The sequence below is a fragment of the Vidua chalybeata genome, chromosome 3 (assembly GCF_026979565.1).
Source record: "Vidua chalybeata isolate OUT-0048 chromosome 3, bVidCha1 merged haplotype, whole genome shotgun sequence".
NCBI classification, from domain to species: domain Eukaryota; kingdom Metazoa; phylum Chordata; class Aves; order Passeriformes; family Viduidae; genus Vidua; species Vidua chalybeata.
Window position 1 is genome coordinate 41,209,775 of NC_071532.1, and position 21,913 is coordinate 41,231,687.

Consider the following 21,913-nt stretch of genomic DNA (forward strand, 5'->3'; position numbering starts at 1 on the left):
ACACGCTGGGGGCTGGGATCAACCCATCCTGTAACAATTCATAGCTGGGTGAGGATGCTTGCCCAACGGCAGAAGTCTCCCATCCCTCTCCTCTTTTTGAAGAAGTTAAGGCAATGTTTCCCTCCATATCTGCTGCAGGGTGTGCATGAACTGACTGCAGCCTCTGTATGGTTCAGTGTGTGCACAGCTGAGGATGCCAGGCATTGGTTTAGGGTGGGAGTGTGCTGCTGCAGAATTGCCTTAGAGAAGATAACTTTTCTGGGACCTGTACAGGGATTAAAAGAAAGGTGGCATTAAGGCAACAACTTTCAGTTTATTCCTTCAAACTGAGGGCTCTCCATTCCTTCAGGTGATGCTTGAGTTTAATGCTTATGTCTGTAACACCTTGCAAACAGCTCCAAAGTCATGCATTGCTTACCAGTTGGGATGTATGTCTGCTTCAGCAACATTGCATTTAATAGCCTAAGCCCAAATGTCAGCAGTGAGACCTCTTGGAAGAGTTGTCTCAACTCTGCCATATTGCCTGGGAAATGCTGCCTAATAGCTTGGATAGACTGAGGGGTTTGCAGTGCATGATATACCTCCTATTTCCTCTCATGGGATGTTTTTCTGGCATTCTAAATCTCTTCTAGGTACATTCAAAGTTAATTAAGTCTGAGTTTTCATTCATGCTGTCTGCAGGGCTGATAATCCTCCTCCCCACAGCGTGACTTGGAGAGGATTCAGCAATTAGGCTTGGCAGGGCAGAGCTTCCTTGTACCTGTCCCTGTGTCATGGCACCTGCCCAGCTCCTGCCTGAAGTCCCCCAGTCTCTGATCCATGTGACAGGAGACTTATCCCCCATCCCCACAGTCTGCATGGGGGCAGTAATGAAAGATGCCCATGCCAAACCTTGCAGGGAGAGGAAGAAATGCAGAACTGGAAATCAGCTGATGGTTAGAGATGGTGTGAGCACCTCTGGGATATAGCAGGGCAAGGGCAAGCAGGTGAACCTTAATTGCCTTCAGCTGTAATTTCAATTTGACCTGAAGTGTTCCTGGGGTTGTTAGGTGGAAACCCAGGGCTGTTTATGTGGGAAGGGGCTCCTGAAGGTGATCGGTCCAGCTCTCCTGCCCTTTAACAAGGTCACCCAAATCTGGCCACCTAAGACCATGTCCAGTTGGGATTTGAGTATCTTCAATTATGAACACTACACAAGCTCTGCAGAAAACCTGTTCCCACGTTCAGCTACCCTTCCTAAAAGAAAATTTTTTCTCTTCTTTAAATTAAGTTTCCCATGTAGGTACTGCTAAATGTAAATCAAAGGAACAACCCAAAGGATTCTTAGCAGCATATCCTGGGGAACACAGCAGATTTAAGACCAGAGTCCTTACTTGCAGCTATCCATTCTCCACCTGGTACAGGTGCCATCCTCTCTGAAGCCCCTGGGGTGCTGGCTTATCCTCAGGATGACTCTTCCCTTTGGATATGTTTCTCTTTGCCATCTGTCAGAAGAGCCCAGATCTGTGCCACGTCCTTCCAGAGCCACAGTACCTGGAGCAGCCCGTGCCCAGCCCTATGGTCCTGTGACACACCAGGGAGCTTTTCTTGCTGTTGGTGCTGCAGCCAGGCCCTGTCCCATCCTGCAGAGGCTGCACCGGCATCTGCAGGAGGGCACCTTCCAAGTGAGTCACTCGCACTTCAGCTTTGTGCCTGCCTTCAAACACAACACCTTCCCAGTGAATCAAAACCTGCTTACGGATCAGTGGCAGCACACACACCGAGGGGATCCTTTGGGGAAGAAAGCGGATCATTACTGGGATGCTCCAGGGAAGAGACCAGTGTCAATCGGAAGACAAAGGCAGGGCAGCAAAGCAGTGGGGAGAAAGTGGGCTAAGAGCAGAGAGGCCCTATGGCCATTCCTGCCATTATATATTGCTAATTGAAGCCACAAGAAAAATTAAAACCTCCAACTAAACCATATTCCTATAGCTCATATCCTGTACCAGGCCTTCACTGAGCTCTAGCCCACATCCTGCCCCAGATTTTTATGCCACTAGTGACAGCTCTCTGAAAAGAAGGTACTTGCAGTAAACATAAAAACTATGATCCTGAGATTGACATCAGTTAAAGAAAAATAAAGCAATCTCTGCTTTTAAATTAAGCAATGGTGAAGCCAAATACTTGACTTGTTGGATTTTGCCCCTTCAAAAATTCTTTGTTATACTGTTTAGGAAATGTCACATCCAAGACATACTAAGGCAAAAAAGCAGGTGAAATTATGTAAATGAAAGGTGATGGATGGAACAGAGACAGGGTGAACTACTGAGGCCAAGCTGCTGCACCTGCTTAGAAATTTAATCTAGTCTTAAAGCAGCCTGGCCTGGCAGAAGCTAAAAGGAAATAGGAATTAGGGCCATGGCCACATCCCATTTAAACTTTCACACCGGTAGTACACTACACTTCCCTGTGCCTGTTACACCCCTCTGGTTCCCTGGCTTAGCCGAGGCACAGGAGTTTTGTGTTTTATAAACCCCCCTTACTTCCTAAAACTCTGTCCTACATCTCTTGCAGAGCTGTGTTAATGCCAAACGGTGACAGAAAATTAAGTTTGTCACTGCCACGGATGCAAGCAGTGCATCCGTGTAAGCCTTTGGGCTTACTCCTGAGCCCTGAACTGGAAAAACTAGCGACTCTCTCATCTTCCCAGTCCTTCTTGCAGCCAAGTTAAAGAAAATCACTCACAGAATCTAGTTAGCTGTATATTGACTTTTCATTTCCCAGCTAGTTGCAGATATTTCCTCCCCACCACTACTATTCCTCCTCCTTTAGCTTGTCTGTGGTCCTGTCAGGGTTGCTGCTGATCCACGTTCAGTCTGGAGTGCAGTGTAGGCAAAATACGAGCCTGCAATACTGCACTCTCTCTTCTCTCCCCGGACAGGTTAGAGAAGACGAAATAAGAACTCCTTACGTGCAAGGAGTGCCACCTAACGGCCGGTTGAAGGATCCCAAAGCTCCACACAAAGCTCCTGGAGTCTTGGCTTTTTTTTCCATACACGAGTCTATGAAATCACACACACGTATTTTCACATATAGTGAAATGCAAGTCACTTTCATGGCATGTCTGCCCACAAACCACACTTCAAGAGTAATTTTTATGCAGTCTTTACATTCATATTTTTTAAAATAGTTTCTTAAATCCTAAGGCTTCAAGACAGCTGTAGTAATCCAGATGCAAGTAAGAACTTGGGTATTTCAGTTTGGAGTGTATAACTGATGAATGCTGGCTGTTAGGGAGCAGCTGCTGGAGACCAGTGGTTGCACTGAGACCTTCACCACGTCAGGCTGCAACAAACATGCTTATAGGGCAATGTAGGCCAGGTGTAACCTTTTAGTGGCCTTTCAATTTAAGGTGACAAGATTCGACAGAAGGCAGACATGGTGTTGTAGGATGACCAGACCCAGCAGTGGTGAAGCAAAATGCTATGGTGGCAGTTTCTTAACATTCTTCAGCCAGAGTAGTCTGCATCATCCCACCATCACCATGGATTGCTCCACTCACTTGGAAGAGATGTCCACTGGTCTTTTTCCTCAGAAACTTGTGGTTGATTCCTTCTTGCTATTAACCCTCCAGTAAAGTGTATCTTGCTTTACTTGAAGAGATGCTGTGTGTATGGAAAAAGGAGAGCTGAGGGGCTCCAGAAAAATGCACGAGTAAGAAAACCCTCACAAGCCATTTAGTGTCCTCCTGCTGCACCAAGGGAAGTTTGAAGTTTGAATAGCTATTTTGCACCTCAGGAATTATTATTCACTTCTTGTCCAGTTATGACAAAGCCCTCTCGAGCCTTTCATTTTGTACTAGATCATTACCTAGTGACCTTCATTACATTGGCCCAGATGCAGTTAGCACAGCCTGTTCCAAATGAGCAATATTTCTCTGGCTGTTCTTTTGGAAAATGTTCCTGGAAATGGGGTTTAGGTAACAGGTTCCTGGTTCCACACTCTGAGCAGCAGGGCCTGCCCTGCCTGAGGGGCTTGCTTTCACCTAGATGTAAATAGCCTCCTCATCAGCTTATGCACAGGCATTAGCGTTGAACTGGCTGTGAGAATACACTTCTCCCATGTGACCCACATATGCCAGGTGAAAACAAATAGAGTTTGGACTAAAGGAGACATGAATGCACACTATTGCTGTTAAAATATGTTCTAAAACAGACTATTTATATTGCATATGTTCTTGCAAGATACTAATACATTTTAGTAGCCCTGAGAAAAATTCTTCCCACTGCTTCATCAGAACTCAAGTATTATGAAAACTTCTAGATAACATTTCCATAAAGTAACAAATACTTGCTAATATGTGACCTTCAGGATTTCTTGCGTGATAACCAGTTTCAAGGTAACTGAAGAGCAGTCTCTTATGATAATAATGAAAGGGCCAAGTAACCCCCACTTAGGTAGTTTTAACCTCTGGAACTCATCTCTGAATTATCCAGAACAATCCTCGTAGGTCACCACAAAATGAGATGGCTTCTTCCTCTAGTTTGCAGAACCTTCTATTGAAAAAATGCACACACACACTTGACCCTCCTTCATAGCTGCTTTGCCTCAGAAATTGAGTCTATTAACTTGTTTCTCAAATTTCCATTCAGGCAACTTACGCTGCATTTCAGTGAAGTGTTCTTGTTCAAGGCTCAACACTGACAGATTGTGTTGTTCCAGGCAGCATCTAAACTCACTCAAGGACAAAGACAACTGATAGACAGGATGAAATTTCTCATCTTTGACCCAAATTGAGCAGCATATTTAAAAAACATACTGGTAGTCATTGTTATCCTTGTGGGTAGGACATTGTATTCAAGCACAACATTTTACAGAAACAGTATTTGTAGTAACATACCCAAAATGAAGGTGGCCATGACCCATTAATAACAGCCTGCAATAAATAGTAACTGCAAAGCCTTCCTCTCTGGATAAAAGAGATCCTAGTCTTAGAATACTTCCTTGTAAAAGCACATGTCAGAGGTGTTATTTTTCCATAGCTAATCCAGAATTGCTCAATTGTTTGGACAATGATCTATTTCGGGACATGTATATGAGGGACAGACTTGCCTACAGCTTAAATTCTCCCCTCTCTCAACAGGCTACACTATTCACTAAATTCTTAATTTGTTTTCTGTTTGTCATTCAAATTCAGAAGTAAAATAAGACATTAGGAAAAATCCCCACATTTAACAATACCCACAATCCTTCTTTACTCACATCTGTCACAGTAGGAAGGACAAATGAGGAAACTGCAGAGAGCAATTTTAATGGAAATATCTCAAAAATGCTTCATGATGTGAGAGATGCTTTGTGGTGCACCTCTCACCCTCATCTTAAAAACTAAGATAATACAAATATGTCTTGGTAGTCCTGTCCTTGAAAATATCAAGTATCACTGGAAACACTGATAGATGGCTGCAGCTTTAAGAAGGAAGTATGGAAAATTAACATGGCAAAGCAAGTTTTACTATCAGTATTCATAAAATTTTTCACAGAAGTGCAACAATAGTGAAACTTTTAAAAACAGGATGGAGAAAGAAGCAGTTAATGCAATCTATATTCACCAGCACCTGTTTTTACAGAGAACTTTAAGAAGGAAAAGTGTTAATACAGAAAGGCTCTAATAAACAAGACTTATATACAGGTGAACCCACTGGTAAGTGGCACAAAATGGCCAGGCTTAGTGGAAATTCAAACTTCGGTAGCAATTTATTCAGCGTATGCAAGAACAAAGTAATTTACATTAAACTTAGTAAACTTAGTAAACTTACTCAATATTTTTAAAACTTAGTGTCAATATTTTTAAAAATATGAAGCATTTAAAATTAGTTAAGAGAGCAGCAGTAATACTGTAAACATGTACAGCCATTTAAAATTCCAGTAACATGAGATAAAACAATTTTGCTTAAAAGTTATTTATATAAAACAATTTTTATGTTTAAGCAAACATACAATCAGTTTTACTGATTGTAAGGGATCACACTGTTTTAATGCCTAACCCATTAAGTACCTTAGTGCAGCAAGAGAACGTTTCAGGAAGCTCACAAAGAAAACACATGTGCCTGGCACAATTGCTTTAGTACTCAACTGACTGTCTTGCTAACCACAAAGATAGCTGCCTTCCAGAAGAAGTGAAACAAAGACTGGCAGGTAATGTCACTTTAGTCCTAATTTGTCCTGTCTAGCACTTGAAGAAAGTTTAACTGGGAAATTGTGACAGCTTTTATGTCCAGGAACAGTCTTTACCAGTATTCCTAGCAGCATTGCACACAATTTTTACTTACCAGTGTGAGGATATGGAGGTCAGCTACATTTTAAATTCCATTTCAGAACAGGCACACGGAGTTTAACCACAGCTAAGCAAACCCTGAGCAAAAATTACCTTTCAAACAATATTTCCAGTCCTGGTTTATCTTTTTAAGAAGCTTTCTGCTGTTCTATGAAAGACAAAAATCAAGATGTTCATTTATTTTAGATTCCAAAACATCAGTCTCACAGACAGGACAAGTGACTCTTCTCTCCTGCCTCACAGGATTGCTAGGACTTGCAGAGGACTGTGTAAATTCAACTCTGTTTTTTGTAGTTGTAGTGACATCAGCACCCCCCTTTTTGTTGAAATACTTTTCAAAGGCAGTTTTGTCTTCCTTTTTTGGCCATTGCTGCAGTGTATTAACACATTCTAAGTTTTTTTTCTCAGATGCACCCTGAGCTCTTGTAGTCTGCTCCAAACAAATTCGTTTTGGTGACCAGTTAGAAGATGGCATAGCCCTCTTGCCAACTGGTGAGCCTTGGCTTGATGTTTCTTCAGCAACACGAGCCATCCTAGCAGGCAATCCACAGTTGTTCTCATCATCTTCTATGTGAGCAGCAGATAGTTTTGGAAACTCACGCTTTAAAGCTAAGCTGCTCTTCTCACTGGCACCATTGGTATGAAGTGGAAAGATGCTGCCATGGGGCACTTTTTCCAGTTTTATCTCATTTTTAGGGATTGGTGGTGTCCTTACTGCTGAATGATGCAGTGAGCCATGTGCTTCACTGTTTGCAGTGGAGCTGCTGGCATTTGTGTTTTTCTCTAAAAGTACACCGTCTCCTCCTCCAAGCTGATATCCTGTTCCACTAAAAGGAGTCAGATCTTTGCAATTACCATGCATCTGTGTCTTGCCTGCAAAATCAGATTACAAAATAAATTAATATTTTTTTCATAAAAAAATCATGGGCTTATTATTTGAGGTGCTTCACACAAAAAAATCTGCTGCTTGAAAATAATGCATCAAACTAAATGTTTTGTAGACAATTCAGTTGAGGAGCAGCCTAGAAGTGCACAAACAAACAGGCCCTGTTCTTTGGCTATGTAACAGTAACATCTAAACCAAGCTTATGTAGTGTTTGGTGTATATTCTTTCAAGAAAAAGTCTGGACAAAAATCAGTTCAGAAAAGAAAAAAAAAATCATAAAATACCTTTGTTAGTTGACTTGAAATGTGAAGGTTTTGCTGTCTGAGTTTCCTGCTTAGACTTCTCTGAGAATTTCTCTGGCTCTTTCACTTTTGTGAACGTGCCCCCACACGTCCTTTGATGTTCATCCCACCAGAAGTCATGTGCAGAGGGTGCTCTGTTCATTGAGCGCTTCACATATCCAAAGTAAGGTGCTCTGTTTTGGCAGGGGCCATTGCATCGCCACCAGTGCTGGCGGTACAAATTAATCTCATCATAAAAATCGTGATAGATCTACGTTTAAAAAAAACAAAAAAAAATCCACAAAAAAACAGTCATTCAGGAATTTACAAATTTTATATCACTAGCTCTAAAATGCTTTTTAAAAAATCTATTTCCATTCAATTCCTTCCACTACTGCTGTGATTTTTTATTAGCAGTTAAAAGAGCTAGATCTGAGTAAAATTTGATCAACATTTAGCTACTGTTAAAACAAAGCTTAAAAAAAAAGATAGGAAGTGTAGGAATATGTCCTGGTTATCTTGTTGGAACTGCAAAAAGATCATTTTGGAAATCTATCTACAATTTCACCTAGAAGATGTACTGTTTAGAATGGATTTCAAACAATACCAGTATTGTATTCTCCTTTCAGTTATTACCTTAACTGACCTTATTAGACACATTATTTTTAAATATTGACATAAATATCATTACCCTCTATTAACATAAATCCTGACTGCTCTTCACATGGAGCACTTCTGTCCCTGCTACCATTTAAGCTCTTTCTAGTTTACCACAAAAGCTTAAAGAAAAATTCTTACAGAGAACATACCTGAAAATTACATGACTAACAGCTCACCACATCTTCCTCAACCTGTTCCCACCACCATCCCCAACAAATAACTATGGAACTAGCATATACTTGGATGCAAATTTGTACTGGTACCAACTGTGGAGTGTCTAACAAGAATATTACTTAATCTGCACCGGTCAACTAAAACAGCAAATTAGGAATAAAGCTCTATTAAAGAAGGTAAAGAGGATTATTCTTACTGTGACATTGGCTCCAGTCAAGAGATTAATGCGACGCATGTGCTTGCAGAACTCGGGTCCATGAGACTCACGATCTTTGTAGTTATGAGTAACAAAGAGCAGGGCATGGATCATTTCATGCAACAGTGTCTGAAATGATGCAACCATTAGATATTCACTGAAAAGCATTGCACTTTCAGTTTCATTATTAAGCTGCAAGTATTTTACTCTTCTACATTGATTGTGGTTACTATTCTTATCTTTGATTAACCATATACTGAGTCTGGGTCATAAAAACAATACTTTGATCTATCAGACCAAATTACCCCTATTTCCACATCACTAAAATATGCTGCATATTATCACTCCAATAAGCACCATTCCAAAAAGGAGAAATAATCCTCAAACTTAAATCATATCTTTAAAGACATCATCCTGTACACAACCCCCAAAAAGAGCCACTTTTGAGCAAGCTGAAACTCTACAGCATTTCTGTTCTTAAGCAAATCTGAATGTTCAGCCAGCTCAAAGCAGCAGCTCTGGCAGAGGCCCGAAAAGCAATAAAATGTCATGTTAAGTCATATCCTATATCCTTATTTTCTGCTGTTGGCTCTTTCAAAACTCCAGTCCATGTTTGGTTTGAATACTAGAGGAAAATTTAGGAGTTAAAAACTTGGGGTGTTTTTTTCTCTATATAAAGTCAATAAAATAAATGAGTGACTTTAGACTTCTACTTGGAGTTGCCCACTTAGAAACATAAAACTAAAGATTACCATGGTACTGCAACACAAGCCACATGAACTTAATAGTAAAGCCATCACTATTTTATGACCTCTAAGTTACTGCATAAAAGAATCCCACTATGAAACCTAAAATGTTTGTATGAAGTGGGGGGTGGACACAATACACTTTATGTATTACTTTATGAATCTGTATGCAGATTCATAAGCCATGTTCAAATACCTCCACAAGATCCTTCCTTGGCCGTAACTTTAGAAGTGGCTCACTGAGACGAATGGAACACAACCCACTTCTTTCGTGATATGAACAGATACCCGCAGAGCTGAAAGGAAAAGAAGAAAGAAAATATGAAAATGCATTTGTTTCTGTAGCACATGAAGAAAATAGATAATTAAGTTAAAATGCCATCCCCTCTAAACACATGCTAGGTCACTCAGAACATGGAATAAAATCACTTTGAGTAGTTACCTGAAAAACTCAGCATCATTAAGCAAAGAAAAAAAAAAATCCACAAGTTCCTTAGGGTAGAAAAACCTCTTTTGAAGGCAGAAGAATGTTTCCTTTAGAACTTGTGGTGAACTTAAAATACACTGCACGGAGGCTGGAGATTCACAGCAGCAAACACAGACTTAATTGCCAGTTGTTTCAATTTCATTCCCCACCCTTCATCAACTTTTGGCTCATACCAAACCTACATATACCTCCACTTCTGTGCACTAATCCAAGAAACACCACTTTTTTTGTCTGTGTTAGTCCTACTGAATTAGCCCTCTATCAGTGCAACATCCAACTATTTCCAAATGTCTAAAGAATACCGCAGCCAACAGAGGATAAGAGGTAGTGGGACTCCAGCCACCAGCAACTGCATCTGCTGCAGAACTGCAGCCTTGCACTTCAAAGATTCCTGGGTTTGTTTAACCTCTTATTTCTTCTACATTCCCCTTCATAGCCCATTCTAAATTTTTCTAATATACTATTATTGGTTCATATTTGCCTTTCTGCTGTGCAGTAAAGACTGAGAACCAGAGCAGCAACACGAGTACGTGAGGTTTCCACACACGTCATCTAAGACCGAGTAATTTCTTCCATTTTAACATCCCTCCGGCTTGCCTGCACCGCATTGATGGCTGCTAAGGACGACAGATGCAAGGCAAGGGAGACAACGACAGCGACCAACTCATGTCCCGCCGTAGGGGCTCTGCCAGAGATGCGGAACATCCAAGTGCCCGTGAAGAAAAGCCATGGCACCAGCACGGTGCTAGCGAGGAACAGCGAGGAGCAGCATAGAGCGACAAGCGACAGCTCCTCCCCGACACTCACAGCCACACGCTGTGGCTCTATGGGTGCCGGCCCCTCCCGCCGCCCCGACACTGCGCACGCTGCCGGTGCCGGCGGAGGCACGGCGGGCAGCTCCCGAAACACACGGATCGGCCTGCCCGCCGCCTGCCCGGCCCTGGCGACTGCCCCACGCACCCCCGGCCCCCGGGACAGGGCAGCCCCGGGAGCTTGGCTGCGCTCGGCCCCACACCCCGGTGCCGCACCTGGTCATGCGGGGGCTCCAGGACACCGTGACAGCCTCCAGTTTGCCCCAGAAGAGCGTCTGGTTGAAGTGCACGAACAGGCCATGCACGTCGGGGCTGGGGTCCAGGAGCTCCCACGCCTCGTCCACCACCGACAGTGGGCAGAGGGACGAGCAGTACGGAGAGACATCACGGCGCTTTGCTGCTGGTGCCGCCGCTGCTGCTGCTGCCTTGTCCTGCTCTTCCCATTCCCTCTGCAGCCTGAGGGCCAACAAGAAATCCTCGTCCTCCATCTCCCGAGCGCGGCTCGCGTCGGGCGGCAGAGCCGCAACCGGAAACCGCAGCCGCCGCGGCGCACGCGCAGCACCTACCGCGGGCTGCCGCCGCCGCGTCCTTCCGAGTGCGCGGGCCGGCAGCGTCCCCTCCGCCCCTTCCCTTCCCTTCCCTTCCCTTCCCTTCCCTCCCCTTCCCTCCCCTTTCCTCCGCTCCGCTCCGCCCTGCGCGGCCCCATCGCGTCACCGCAGGCAGTCTCTCCTGCCGCCGAGCCGCAGGGCGCAGGCGCGGCGCCGTGTGGTGTCGCCGGGGCGGGTACCAGGCGGCGGCGGCGGCTGCGGCGCGGACATGGCGCTGTCACTGGGCGAGAGCGGTGGCGGGAGCCGGCTGCGGCGGCAGCTGGAGTCGGGCGGCTTCGCGGCGGGGGAGTACGTGAAGCAACTGTCGCAGCAGTCGGACGGGGACCGGGACCTGCAGGAGCATCGGCAGCGCATCCAGGCGCTGAGCGAGGAGACGGCGCAGAGCCTGAAGCGCAATGTCTACCAAAACTACCGGCAGTTCATCGAGACGGCGCGGGAGATCAGCTACCTGGAGAGCGAGATGTACCAGCTCAGCCACATCCTCACCGAGCAGAAGGGCATCATGGAGGCCGTCACCCAGGCCCTGCTCTTCCAGGCCGACCGCGACGACCCCGCGCTGGGCGCCCGCCGCGCCGCCGCCGCCGACCCCTTCCTGCCGCTGTCGGCCAAGGATGCGGCGATCAGCGAGGAGGGGCGGCAGCGCACTCTCACCACCCTCCTGGAGAAGGTGGAGGGCTGCCGCGATCTCCTGCCCGAGAGCCCTGGCAAGTACCTGGTCTACAACGGGGACCTGGTGGAGTACGACGCCGACCACATGGCGCAGATCCAGCGGGTGCACGCCTTCCTCATGAACGACTGCCTGCTCGTGGCCACCGCCCTGCCCAACCGCCGCGGCGCCTACCGCTACGACGCCCTGTACCCCCTCGACGGGCTGGCCGTGGTCAATGTCAAGGACAACCCGCCTATGAAGGACATGTTCAAACTGCTCATGTTCCCCGAGAGCCGCATCTTCCAGGCTGAGAACGCCAAGATCAAGAAGGAGTGGCTGGAGGTGCTGGAGGAGACCAAGCGCAACCGTGCCCTCAGCGAGAAGCGGCGCCTGGAGCAGGAGGCCCTGCCCCGGCCCGCCTCCACGCCCCCCGAATCCACCAACCCCTTCGACGAGGAGGAGGAGGATGAGCCCCCCGCTGAGGAGGAGGTTGTTGACATCTCACTTGAGTGGATCCAGGAGCTGCCCGAGGACCTGGACGTCTGCATTGCTCAGCGGGACTTCGAGGGGGCGGTGGACCTCTTGGATAAACTGAACGAGTACCTGGCGGACAAGCCTGTGAGCCAGCCCGTGAAGGAGCTGCGGGCCAAGGTGGATGAGCGCGTCCGGCAGCTCACAGATGTGCTGGTGTTCGAGCTGTCTCCAGACCGCTCTCTGCGAGGAGGGCCGCGGGCCACCCGCCGAGCCGTGTCCCAGCTCATTCGCCTGGGCCAGTCCACCAAGGCCTGCGAGCTGTTCCTGAAGAACCGGGCAGCCGCGGTGCAGACGGCCATCCGGCAGCTGCGCATCGAGGGCGCCACGCTGCTCTACATCCACAAGCTCTGCCATGTCTTCTTCACCAGCCTCCTGGAGACGGCCAGGGAGTTTGAGACGGACTTCACCGGCAACAACGGCTGCTACTCGGCCTTTGTTGTCTGGGCCCGCTCGTCCATGAGGATATTTGTAGATGCCTTCAGTAAGCAAGTATTTGATAGCAAAGAGAGTTTGTCAACTGCGGCAGAGTGTGTCAAGGTAAGAGAGTCCAAAGAAGGGGGGTGGTGGGGCACAGCAGCTGAAACAAAGGCTTCAAAGCTTTAAAGTCTCTTTTCTAGCTCTAGTTTGGTTGTTGACTCTTGTGTGGGTCTCCAGAGAGGTTTCCTGAGTTGAAAGATTAATATTCATTCAAAATTTGTTTGGTTTTTTTTTCAGTTTCACAGCGGAAAGCCTTAAGGTTATAGTACAGGTCAAGGAAAACCCTGCCTTTATCAGGAATGCAAAATGTGTTGATTCTTAATTTGCCTGTAACTAGTAGGAGGTCCTAAAATTTACATAAGCTACACCTGAATTATAAGTACTTCAAGACTTTCTCTTTGTTTTCCAAGGCTGTCCTTAGGTACATTTTCATACTTTTTTTGCAAGACTAACTTTCTCAGGTTATGCTTTCTTTCTGCTGTTAATTGGGGGGGGGGGAGGCTTATGTATGTGGGTTACATAGTGTAATTGTCCAGAGTATTCTTGACAGCCAGGGTGTATCTTTCAGTTATTAATTTCTCATTAATGAGATTCTTAAAGCACGAGAAATAAGTATGAGTAACCCTTCTCAGTTTTCTGAGATAAATTTGATAAATGTATAAGATGTAAAGGGAGCCTGCACAGTAATAACATCCTTGGCTTTTCTGTGTTATCCCAGGTGGCTAAAGAGCACTGCAAGCAGCTGAGCGAGATTGGACTGGATCTCACCTTCATTATTCATGCCCTCCTGGTAAAGGATATCAAAGGTGCTTTGCAGAGCTACAAGGATATCATCATCGAGGCCACCAAGCACCGCAACTCTGAGGAGATGTGGAGAAAGATGAACCTGATGACTCCAGAGGCACTGGGGAAGCTCAAGGAGGAGATGAGGAGCTGTGGGGTGGGCAATTTTGACCAATACACGGGTGATGACTGCTGGGTCAACCTCAGTTACACTGTAGTAGCTTTCACTAAGCAGACTATGGCCTTCTTGGAGGAAGCGTTAAAGCTTTACTTTCCAGAGCTGCATATGGTTCTCCTGGAGAGTCTCGTGGAAATCATCCTGGTGGCTGTCCAGCATGTCGATTACAGTTTACGGTGTGAACAGGAGCCAGAGAAAAAAGCATTCATTAGGCAGAATGCCTCTTTCCTCTATGAAACTGTCCTTCCTGTTGTGGAAAAAAGGTTTGAGGAAGGAGTTGGAAAGCCAGCCAAGCAGCTACAGGATCTGAGAAATGCCTCAAGATTGATGCGTGTAAATCCGGAAAGTACCACCTCTGTGGTGTGAAGTGAACCTAACTGTTCCTCGGAACAAGGTGGCAGCACTTACTGAAGATGTTGTACATTGAGCAGATGAACTGAACAGGGGTTTTTTGAGTCCCTGAAAGATGCAGAACTCTTATCTGCTGCATTCCAGAAGCTGAAGACTTTGAATCAGTGCCTGCAAGCATGCACTGCTTTACTTGGTGGATGGGGTGTAGGGAAGTGAGAAGGTGGAGGTCACATGTCCTTTGATAGCATATCCTGTATGAAGGGCTTGTGTGACTTGGGAAATAACTGTAATACACAAATTTTGGCCAATTGTTTGTGAAAGTCTTACATACATATACAGCAGATGGCAGGAAAAGATCAATTCTCATCATGTCACTGTAGCAGTTCTTTTTTAAGGCAGTGTTCTGGTAGGAGGGGAAGTGCTGAAGCATTCCTAGGGTGTGGTATTTCAGTAAGGCACATCCACCATCCACATGTGACTCAGCACTGCAGATAAATGACATGGATTTGCACAGTGTGATTTTTGTGGTAGCAATGCAGTCTTTTCTTTAACATTGAAATTATCTTCATCCATTTCAGAGGCAGATTGGAATAAAAATATTTTTAATACAGGTTCTGGTGTTTGTGTGAAGGGGCTTCTTCTGTTAAATAAGCTGGCCTGTCAGCCTAAGTTATAGTTGTCTGAAAACAAACCTGCTGTCAACCATTTGTTCACTTCAAGAGAAGTGAGAATAAATTGCTTCCCTTTCTCTTTGTGTTCCTCTTCCATGTTTTCTCATGGATCTAATTGGGGTCACATCCATTTAATGAAGTGTGCACTGTTGCTTGAGGAGCTGTCACAAATGCATTATGAGCTGTTGTCTCCTGGTTGGAACCATAGTGAAGAGGCATAAATGCTCTTGACACATGCAGGGCACGGAGAGGGACTGAAGGGACTGTTTCATTTGGAAGAAATGGAAAGCTAGTTTTGCTGTACAGAACAGAAACAGCACCTAGTGAAGAGACTCAGAGGCTTTTTGTACGAGATGTGAACTTTGAAATATACACTGTCTCCTGCAAGAACTAGCATCATTTTCTGTAATACAGCAGTAAGCCAGAAAAATACGTTTTTTGCAGAAATCACAAGGATTTGGTTGGCAATTTTAATGTTGATGAGGAAAGTTTATACAAATGCTCTTATGTTTGGATTGAATGTGATGGCTGTCTCATGCAGTGTATGTCTCTGAAAATAAAATAAACCAAGTCTTGTGTCAACAGTGGCTTTGGAAAGCTGTCATCTTCAACTTCTAAGCTGTGCAAACTTCTTCTGCTTCTGTGCAAACTTTCTTAATTGTGAGAAAATCATGTTACAGCTAAGGGACCTTGTGATCAGTCCCTCAAAAAGTGTCCTTAATGGGAATAACTAAATATCCTATTCCTGTAATGCTTTCAAATTAAAACTTTGGCAGCTGTATCATGGTAATGAATGCCTTGTGACTGCCTGAACAAACAAAAGGTATCACTAGTAAAACATTCTGTGTAACTATTATACTGAATCTTCTTAATTTCTCCCTATTTTCATAGTGCTAGTTCAGTGCAGTTTCCACAGTGGCTGGGTTTTGTTCTCTTGCTCTTTGAATGCCTTTTGAGCTGTCAGATTTTGCAAAGCATCCTGTTGTCTCTGCTCACTTGCTTTGCAGTGTTTGGGCCTTTTGCTAGCAACTCACAAAAAAAGTCATACAAAATGTTTTTAAAGGGTAACTTGTTGCTCCCAGCTTGCATTGATTGAAAACCAGTGAACTAGCTCTACTTTTATTTTAAGGGACAGGGACAGTGAGTTAGAACTTGTGTAATAAATTCTGTCAAAGAGAGAGAGAATCCTATTGGTGTTATTTCAGTAGTGAACTGGTTTTGGTATCAGAACCTAGTGAAGTATAGCAAAGTAATATAACCTCTGTCATCTGTTTAAAGTGGGAAACCTAATCTGAGAAATGCGTTCAAGTGAATTATAAATGAGACCTGTCTGTGGTGATGGGTATTTTGAAGGAGAGGGAGAAGAGATGCCTTTTTTTTCCTGTGAACATGGGTATATTTCTTTTTATTTAACAGCAGAAGAAATCAGAATAAATACAGATGAGCCTTATCTTTAGGTGTGTGTTTGCAAGAGAAGGGTTAGATCTAGAACTCTAGACTGATTATTGTGATGCTTGGGGATTTTATGCAAGAAGCTGAATTGCAGTTTCCCCACTCCCAAGCATTAACATGAGAATGAAAAGGAGGAGAGTCCTGTTCATGCTTCTATTGTGAGCTGGTGTAGCACAGCTTACTCTTCTCGGAGGATGATATGTAGAATGTGATTCTGCCACATGCTCTGTTATGCCTCTGTCACTAAGCCCTTCTTCAATCTATTTATGGCTCAACGAGCCTACTGATTTTGTCTCTGCTGTCATCCATGGAGCAGTGGGCTTACGTTGATGTTTTTTTTAAGGCATCAGGGAGTCTTTTCATTTGGGTCATCAAACATCATGTTCTTGTGCCTGTCACAATTCAAACAGGTGTGGGTTGTGTAAACTGCTATAAGTGGCATTGATATTTTGTAACTTGTGACTCTAAATAAGTTGTCATAAAAGAAAAACACTAACATAAAGAAAATGGTGTGGAATTAAAGTTATGTTAACTTGGTTAACAAAGAAAAATTGGTGTATGCTGAGTCATAGTTTAATAAATTTCAGTTTTGGAATGGCACTTTCCTTTTCCTGAGCTGTACACTTGTGGCAATAGTGTTGTTCAAGTTGCAATTTGCAGTAACTACGGAATAAACTACAGTTCTGCTAATTTGAGAAAGAACTAATATTGGGGTTTTTGAGACAACTGCAAATAAAATCTGGTTTCCTTTAGTTGCTGTGACAAAATTATATATTTTTTTTATTTGGATAAATTTATGTATTAAAATTTAATGCAATAACTTTTCTGAACAGTGAAGACCATTTTAAAAACTTTTGGACATACAGCACTAGTGGTGTATTTGTTTTGATCATCAGAAAGAGGATGTTGGTTTGAAGTTGGAGTTCCAGTGAAGTCAGAGAGCTTCAGGTCAGTTCCTTGTGAGGGAGAGGTGAGCAGCAGCCAGCTGATGAAAGCCAAGTGATGTCACTTCTGTTACACTTTTACAAAGTCGCTTCAGCGAGGTGACACTGGAAGAAAATGTTTCTGGACATAGAGAGGCTGTACTCTGGTCTGATGGGACTTTGAGTTTGTGTGTGATGGGTTATCAACACCGAGGCAGCGTAATGCTAAAGGGTTTGTTACCTTCCAGACATTTTTGTGTCGAGTCCATACTTACCTTGGGTGCTGAATGTGTACTACAGCCTGTCCCCTCACTAGGTGGAGCTTTGTGCATTGAAACCTCAGCAGGCTGCGAGCAGGCACAGGCATGGAAGCTGTGCTGCCCTACAGTGTGGCTTGGCAGGTTTTGGGTAGCATACTGGGGGAAGAAGATGCTGCAGAGAATGATCCAGATATTATTTTCAGGTCTTTTTCATTCTGTGGTAGTGATTGTGTTCTGCCTTTTCTAATTCTTGTAGTGTTTATTTTTTAGTTTTTCGTGTTTTCCTGAGGTGTTTCTGTACTGTTGTCAGGTGTCCTCTAGAGTATCTCACCTTTCTGCTTTTCTTTAAGGTATGTACCAACATGTGACTTGTGTTCTGCCTAAAAAATATTGCTACCCTTCAAGCCCCTGCAGAAGTGTGAAAGTTGCTTGTCCCAGCTGCAGTTTTCTGTCTCATGTAAAATGTTCAGATTAGTGACTTCTCAAAGTCAAGTTTGTGTGACCTCTGGTCATTTTATTTCAATATTGGACTGAAATTCCTGTGTAACTCCATGCTCACAGTGCAAATTTGTACTCCAGCATGGTAACAGAGAAGGTCCCCACCACCTGTCAGTATAACTTACACACTCTTTGTATTCCCTTTGCTGCCCAACTGCTTCAATTTAACTGGGTAACCTTTAACTTAAAATTATTAGTAGTTTTACAGACTCTTCAGTGTATTTTCTCTGATGAAAATCAAATCTGGCATGGGGCTTTTCTGTCAAGCAGCTCTGTGATTATAGCTGTCTTTTTCCTCACAGCTTCAGGAGTTGTGATACAACTTCAATCCCTGCAAAGTATGAGGGGTAGTGGAGAGAGAAACACCTCAGACTGTGGGAATTTATGTCATTTACCACTTCAAGGGATGTTTACTGGAGTAATAGATCAGAATTTGACTGAGCCACCTTGGACACAGAGTTGTGGGTATTACAAGAGGTAATACACCTCTTGTGTATTTAGGAAACTGCTTATACAGCTTCAGCAGCCTCAACATGCCCTGTAATACGGTTGTCAATTTCAGGGTTACAAGCTGAACTAGATTATCTGCTACAGATGTGCCCAGTTTGACACAGCAGAGATAAAGTACTGGCAAGGGACCTGGCCTGTGCTGACCACTGAGCAGTAGTACCCTTCCTGGGGCTTTACATGGCTGATCGGGGCAGTTTTAAGGCAGTTTTAGATCACCCGTCTGAGGCCCTGTGCTATTTTTTCTCTCTCCCTCCCCATGCAGTAGCCACATTCCTTTTGATAGGCAGAGCATCTCATTTCCCACCTAAGTGGAAGATGCTGTGGGAGGATGGAGAGGAGCTGCTCCCCAAATTTCTTGAAGCGAGCTGCGGTGGTGCAGGACCTGAAGCGGGGGTCCCGCGGGAACAGTGCATTGGGGAGCATCCCCTTGGCGCAGGGAACGCGGGCACCCACTGCAAGACACCATTGATCTGTTCTCACCATCCACTGCAAGAGCAAAGCTGGTACAAAAGCTGAGAAATTGATCTCTTCGTGTCAAGGCAGCAGCTGGACCCTGAGGCATCATCTTAGATTGCACAAAATATAATGTGGCCCTCCAGCTGTTGGGAATCTTGTTCGGATGTGCTAAAAATATCTTGGCCACGTGATTAGTGAATGCAATGCACCAGAAAGGTGGACCAGGAAGAAGAGTGAGTAGTGTTAACTTCAGTGCTGCTTGGCAAAATCTTGGAGATGCTCGGATTGATTATGTTTTCAAGTTATTTTAAAAAATTAATTAAAAGTATACAGCTCTTCATCCAACTGCACCAAGACACACAGTTCTTCCTCTGTCCTCCCAGAAACTGATCCAAACAAAATCAAGAATCTCATGAAGGTAAGGGAGACTTAGTCTAATCCACTGTGATACAAGGCATGTGAATCTAAACACTGCAAACTTCGGCAAAATTAAGATCTGAACTTCAGACATTCTCCAAACTGACTGGGATGAGGGAAAACTTTGCCTCAGACCCTTCCAGACTTCTGGACTTTGAGTTCTCTGGGCTTTGAGTCATTCCTACTGTTATTAAAAATCACAATTCACAGACAACAATCTGTGCCAGTCAGACTAATGTGTTTTGCTTTGTTTTGTTTTAATTATAGCTTCACAGCTATACTGCTGCAGTCTGGGTATTCCTCTTATGTTAATTTTCCAAACCCAGTATTTGCTGTAGGAAGGAGCTCAGCTCCTAGCCCCAGCTCCTGCAGGATGGGATTGTCAGGAAAGTACTTGAAGCTCTGCAGAGAATCTTTCCTTCCTCGGGATTCAGTGAATTTTTCTCTCAAAATGCAGATCTCTGATAAGCAGCTTCTGCTCTGCTTTATTTCCCCCTCACTAACAATTGGCAGGATTGTTTGTTTTCCCACTCCACAATACAACCTCTCCAGCAGAGGTGCCAGACTCGCTTTGTGGAGGGAGGATGTCAAACTGAATGATGAGTTACAGTCTGTCCTAGCACAATTCAGGCTATATAACTCCCTGCCTGCTCTTACCATTGACAAAGTTGGTGGGAAGAAGGGGAACTGGGAGACTTGCAAAGAAATATCTGTAATCTTTGTCCCTCTGACTTCCACCCAGCAAGGTGCTTAAATACACACTGAAGATGCCTTCCTGAATTTGGCAAGCCCACTCCTATAGTCAGAGGCAATTAGATCCTAAAGTGCTTTTCACGAGTGGAGGATCAGTAAATTTCTTTTGAAATTTGCAAAAACAATTGGCAAAGAAGGGATGGGAGAGTAGTACCAGAGCAACAGCACCACGTAAGCAAACAAAATGTGTATTCCTAGGAAATCTCAGCTCTAGTGTGACAAATGGTAGTCCCAAACAAAGCCTGCCCCCTCTTAGGTGGGAGCAGTAGGCTCCATAAATCATTAGTGCTGAAACTTTCCAGGAGGCAGCAATAACAGTGTTGGACAGACTAAAATAAAGTCACTTCATCTGACCAGCTGTAATAGGACAGACTAAAATAAAGTCACTTCATCTGACCAGCTGTAATAGGTGACACCACATCAGGGTGGAGGAAATGCCCTCGGGAAAACAACGACACTTAAGGAAGGGTGCACATGGAGGCTGGATCATCTGCTGTTCTGAGAGGTGGCTCCACCTGAGCCTGACACAAGTGCTGGCTGGCATTGTCCCAGCCTCCTGACGCACACCACCCTCCCTCATTTTGCCCAACTCCAGAACCTCCCATGGTGAGCATTTTCCTCCTGTTGTCCGCTAGCCTGAAATAGGCCTCCTCCCTCCTGGCAGGATTAACCCCATCTTGTTTGCTTGGTGACAAGAGATGTGTACAAGACCAGAAGGCCCCGAAGGAGCCACCGCCCGCAGCTTCACACCAGATAACCCCTCTCCTGGTGTGCCTCTAATCAGTCACTAGTTTTTGTCTTCCACTGAAGTTTATTACCATTTAAATAGCCTTTCAGCCTGAGATGTCCTGTGGGGTTTCTGCCTCTGCTGCCTCATGCCCTGTGAAATTAATTCCTGTAAGAGCATGTCCTCTCAGGAAAATGGTAAGAGCTCAACTAAGCTGGTTTAGAAACTGTTTTAAATCCCCACATGTCCTTCTATGGCCCTTTAGTTTGGACTGGGGCACTTTCTAAGTACTCAGCATGGGGTAAAATATGCTTAGACTGGAAAGTGTGTATTTCCAACCAAAATTACCACACTGAATTACCACATTGAATCCTGTCTGGGGCAATGTTTTTGAGTACTGTGAGCAAATTCCATATTTAACTCAGTGTGTGTTTTTAGGCCTTGAAGACTTAAGGGCCAGACTGCAAATGCCTTTAATCAGGAAGCAATTAATTGTGCAGATTTCCTCCTTGCAGCCAGTGTAGCAGTCAACCAGGTAATACACCCTGTGAGGCAATGGCTCATGCCTGCACACTACTTTTATTGCTGTGTATCTCTGCTAATTTGTGTGGTAGGCCAGGTTGCTACAGGGGGTTCAGATAAAAGGTACGGTCAGTTAAGACAATTTAAAGATAGCTTTAAGAAGAAAAAAATGCACATGGTTTGCATTCCCGATGAGCTTTTTAAAAAAATATTGTTACTATTATTATTATTTTTCCTGAAGAAAACTTGCAAGAAGGATTGATAGTTTTGATGGAAGTCAAGGACCTGGTTTTGACTTCAAGGGTTGTTCCAAGTAATTTGTAGTTGAGCACACTCAACTGGAGCTCTTTCCAGAGCACTGTGATGCACACCCAAGACCAACCCCAAGCAGAAAATACCTGGTTTGTATCTCTTGCACTCACCTTCATGCAAAGGATCATAGTCCTGGTTCTCCATCAGAAATGATGCTCAGCTTCACTTGGAGAGAAGAGTATGGGGAGCTGGGGGACATGTTTAGCCCTCACTGACAGTCCCTGGGGCAGGACACACACAATGTCTCACAAAACAGGAGGGTAAAGCTTAGCTGACC

The 21,913-nt window shown here is 44.5% G+C and overlaps 2 protein-coding genes across 2 annotated transcripts; one reads left to right on the top strand and one right to left on the bottom strand.

Moving 5' to 3' along the window:
* Positions 1 to 5,274: 5,274 nt before the first annotated feature.
* Positions 5,275 to 11,143, bottom strand: SPRTN (SprT-like N-terminal domain). The gene is made up of 5 exons (XM_053937805.1): positions 10,772 to 11,143; positions 9,453 to 9,552; positions 8,511 to 8,639; positions 7,484 to 7,751; positions 5,275 to 7,186 (listed from the first exon to the last, which is right to left on the bottom strand). Exons 1-5 carry the CDS (start codon positions 11,041 to 11,043, stop codon positions 6,462 to 6,464), a joined length of 1,494 nt encoding a protein of 497 aa, XP_053793780.1. The 5' UTR covers positions 11,044 to 11,143; the 3' UTR covers positions 5,275 to 6,461.
* A 57-nt stretch (positions 11,144 to 11,200) lies between these two features.
* On the top strand, positions 11,201 to 15,388 carry EXOC8 (exocyst complex component 8). Its single transcript, XM_053937804.1, has 2 exons — positions 11,201 to 12,883; positions 13,542 to 15,388. Exons 1-2 carry the CDS (start codon positions 11,372 to 11,374, stop codon positions 14,148 to 14,150), a joined length of 2,121 nt encoding a protein of 706 aa, XP_053793779.1. The 5' UTR covers positions 11,201 to 11,371; the 3' UTR covers positions 14,151 to 15,388.
* The last annotated feature ends 6,525 nt before the right edge of the window (positions 15,389 to 21,913 follow it).

Bases quoted from the DNA above. Each gene is read 5' to 3' on its own strand.
- SPRTN (XM_053937805.1), bottom strand. From the start codon at position 11,043: ATGGAGGACGAGGATTTCTTGTTGGCCCTCAGGCTGCAGAGGGAATGG. The intron at 9,553-10,771 runs GTGCGGCACCGG...TTTTCCTTTCAG, and splicing joins TGGAGCCCCCGCATGACCAG to CTCTGCGGGTATCTGTTCAT. The intron at 7,187-7,483 runs GTATTTTATGAT...CTGATTTTGCAG, and splicing joins TTTCAAGTCAACTAACAAAG to GCAAGACACAGATGCATGGT.
- EXOC8 (XM_053937804.1), top strand. From the start codon at position 11,372: ATGGCGCTGTCACTGGGCGAGAGCGGTGGCGGGAGCCGGCTGCGGCGG. The intron at 12,884-13,541 runs GTAAGAGAGTCC...GTGTTATCCCAG, and splicing joins CTGCGGCAGAGTGTGTCAAG to GTGGCTAAAGAGCACTGCAA.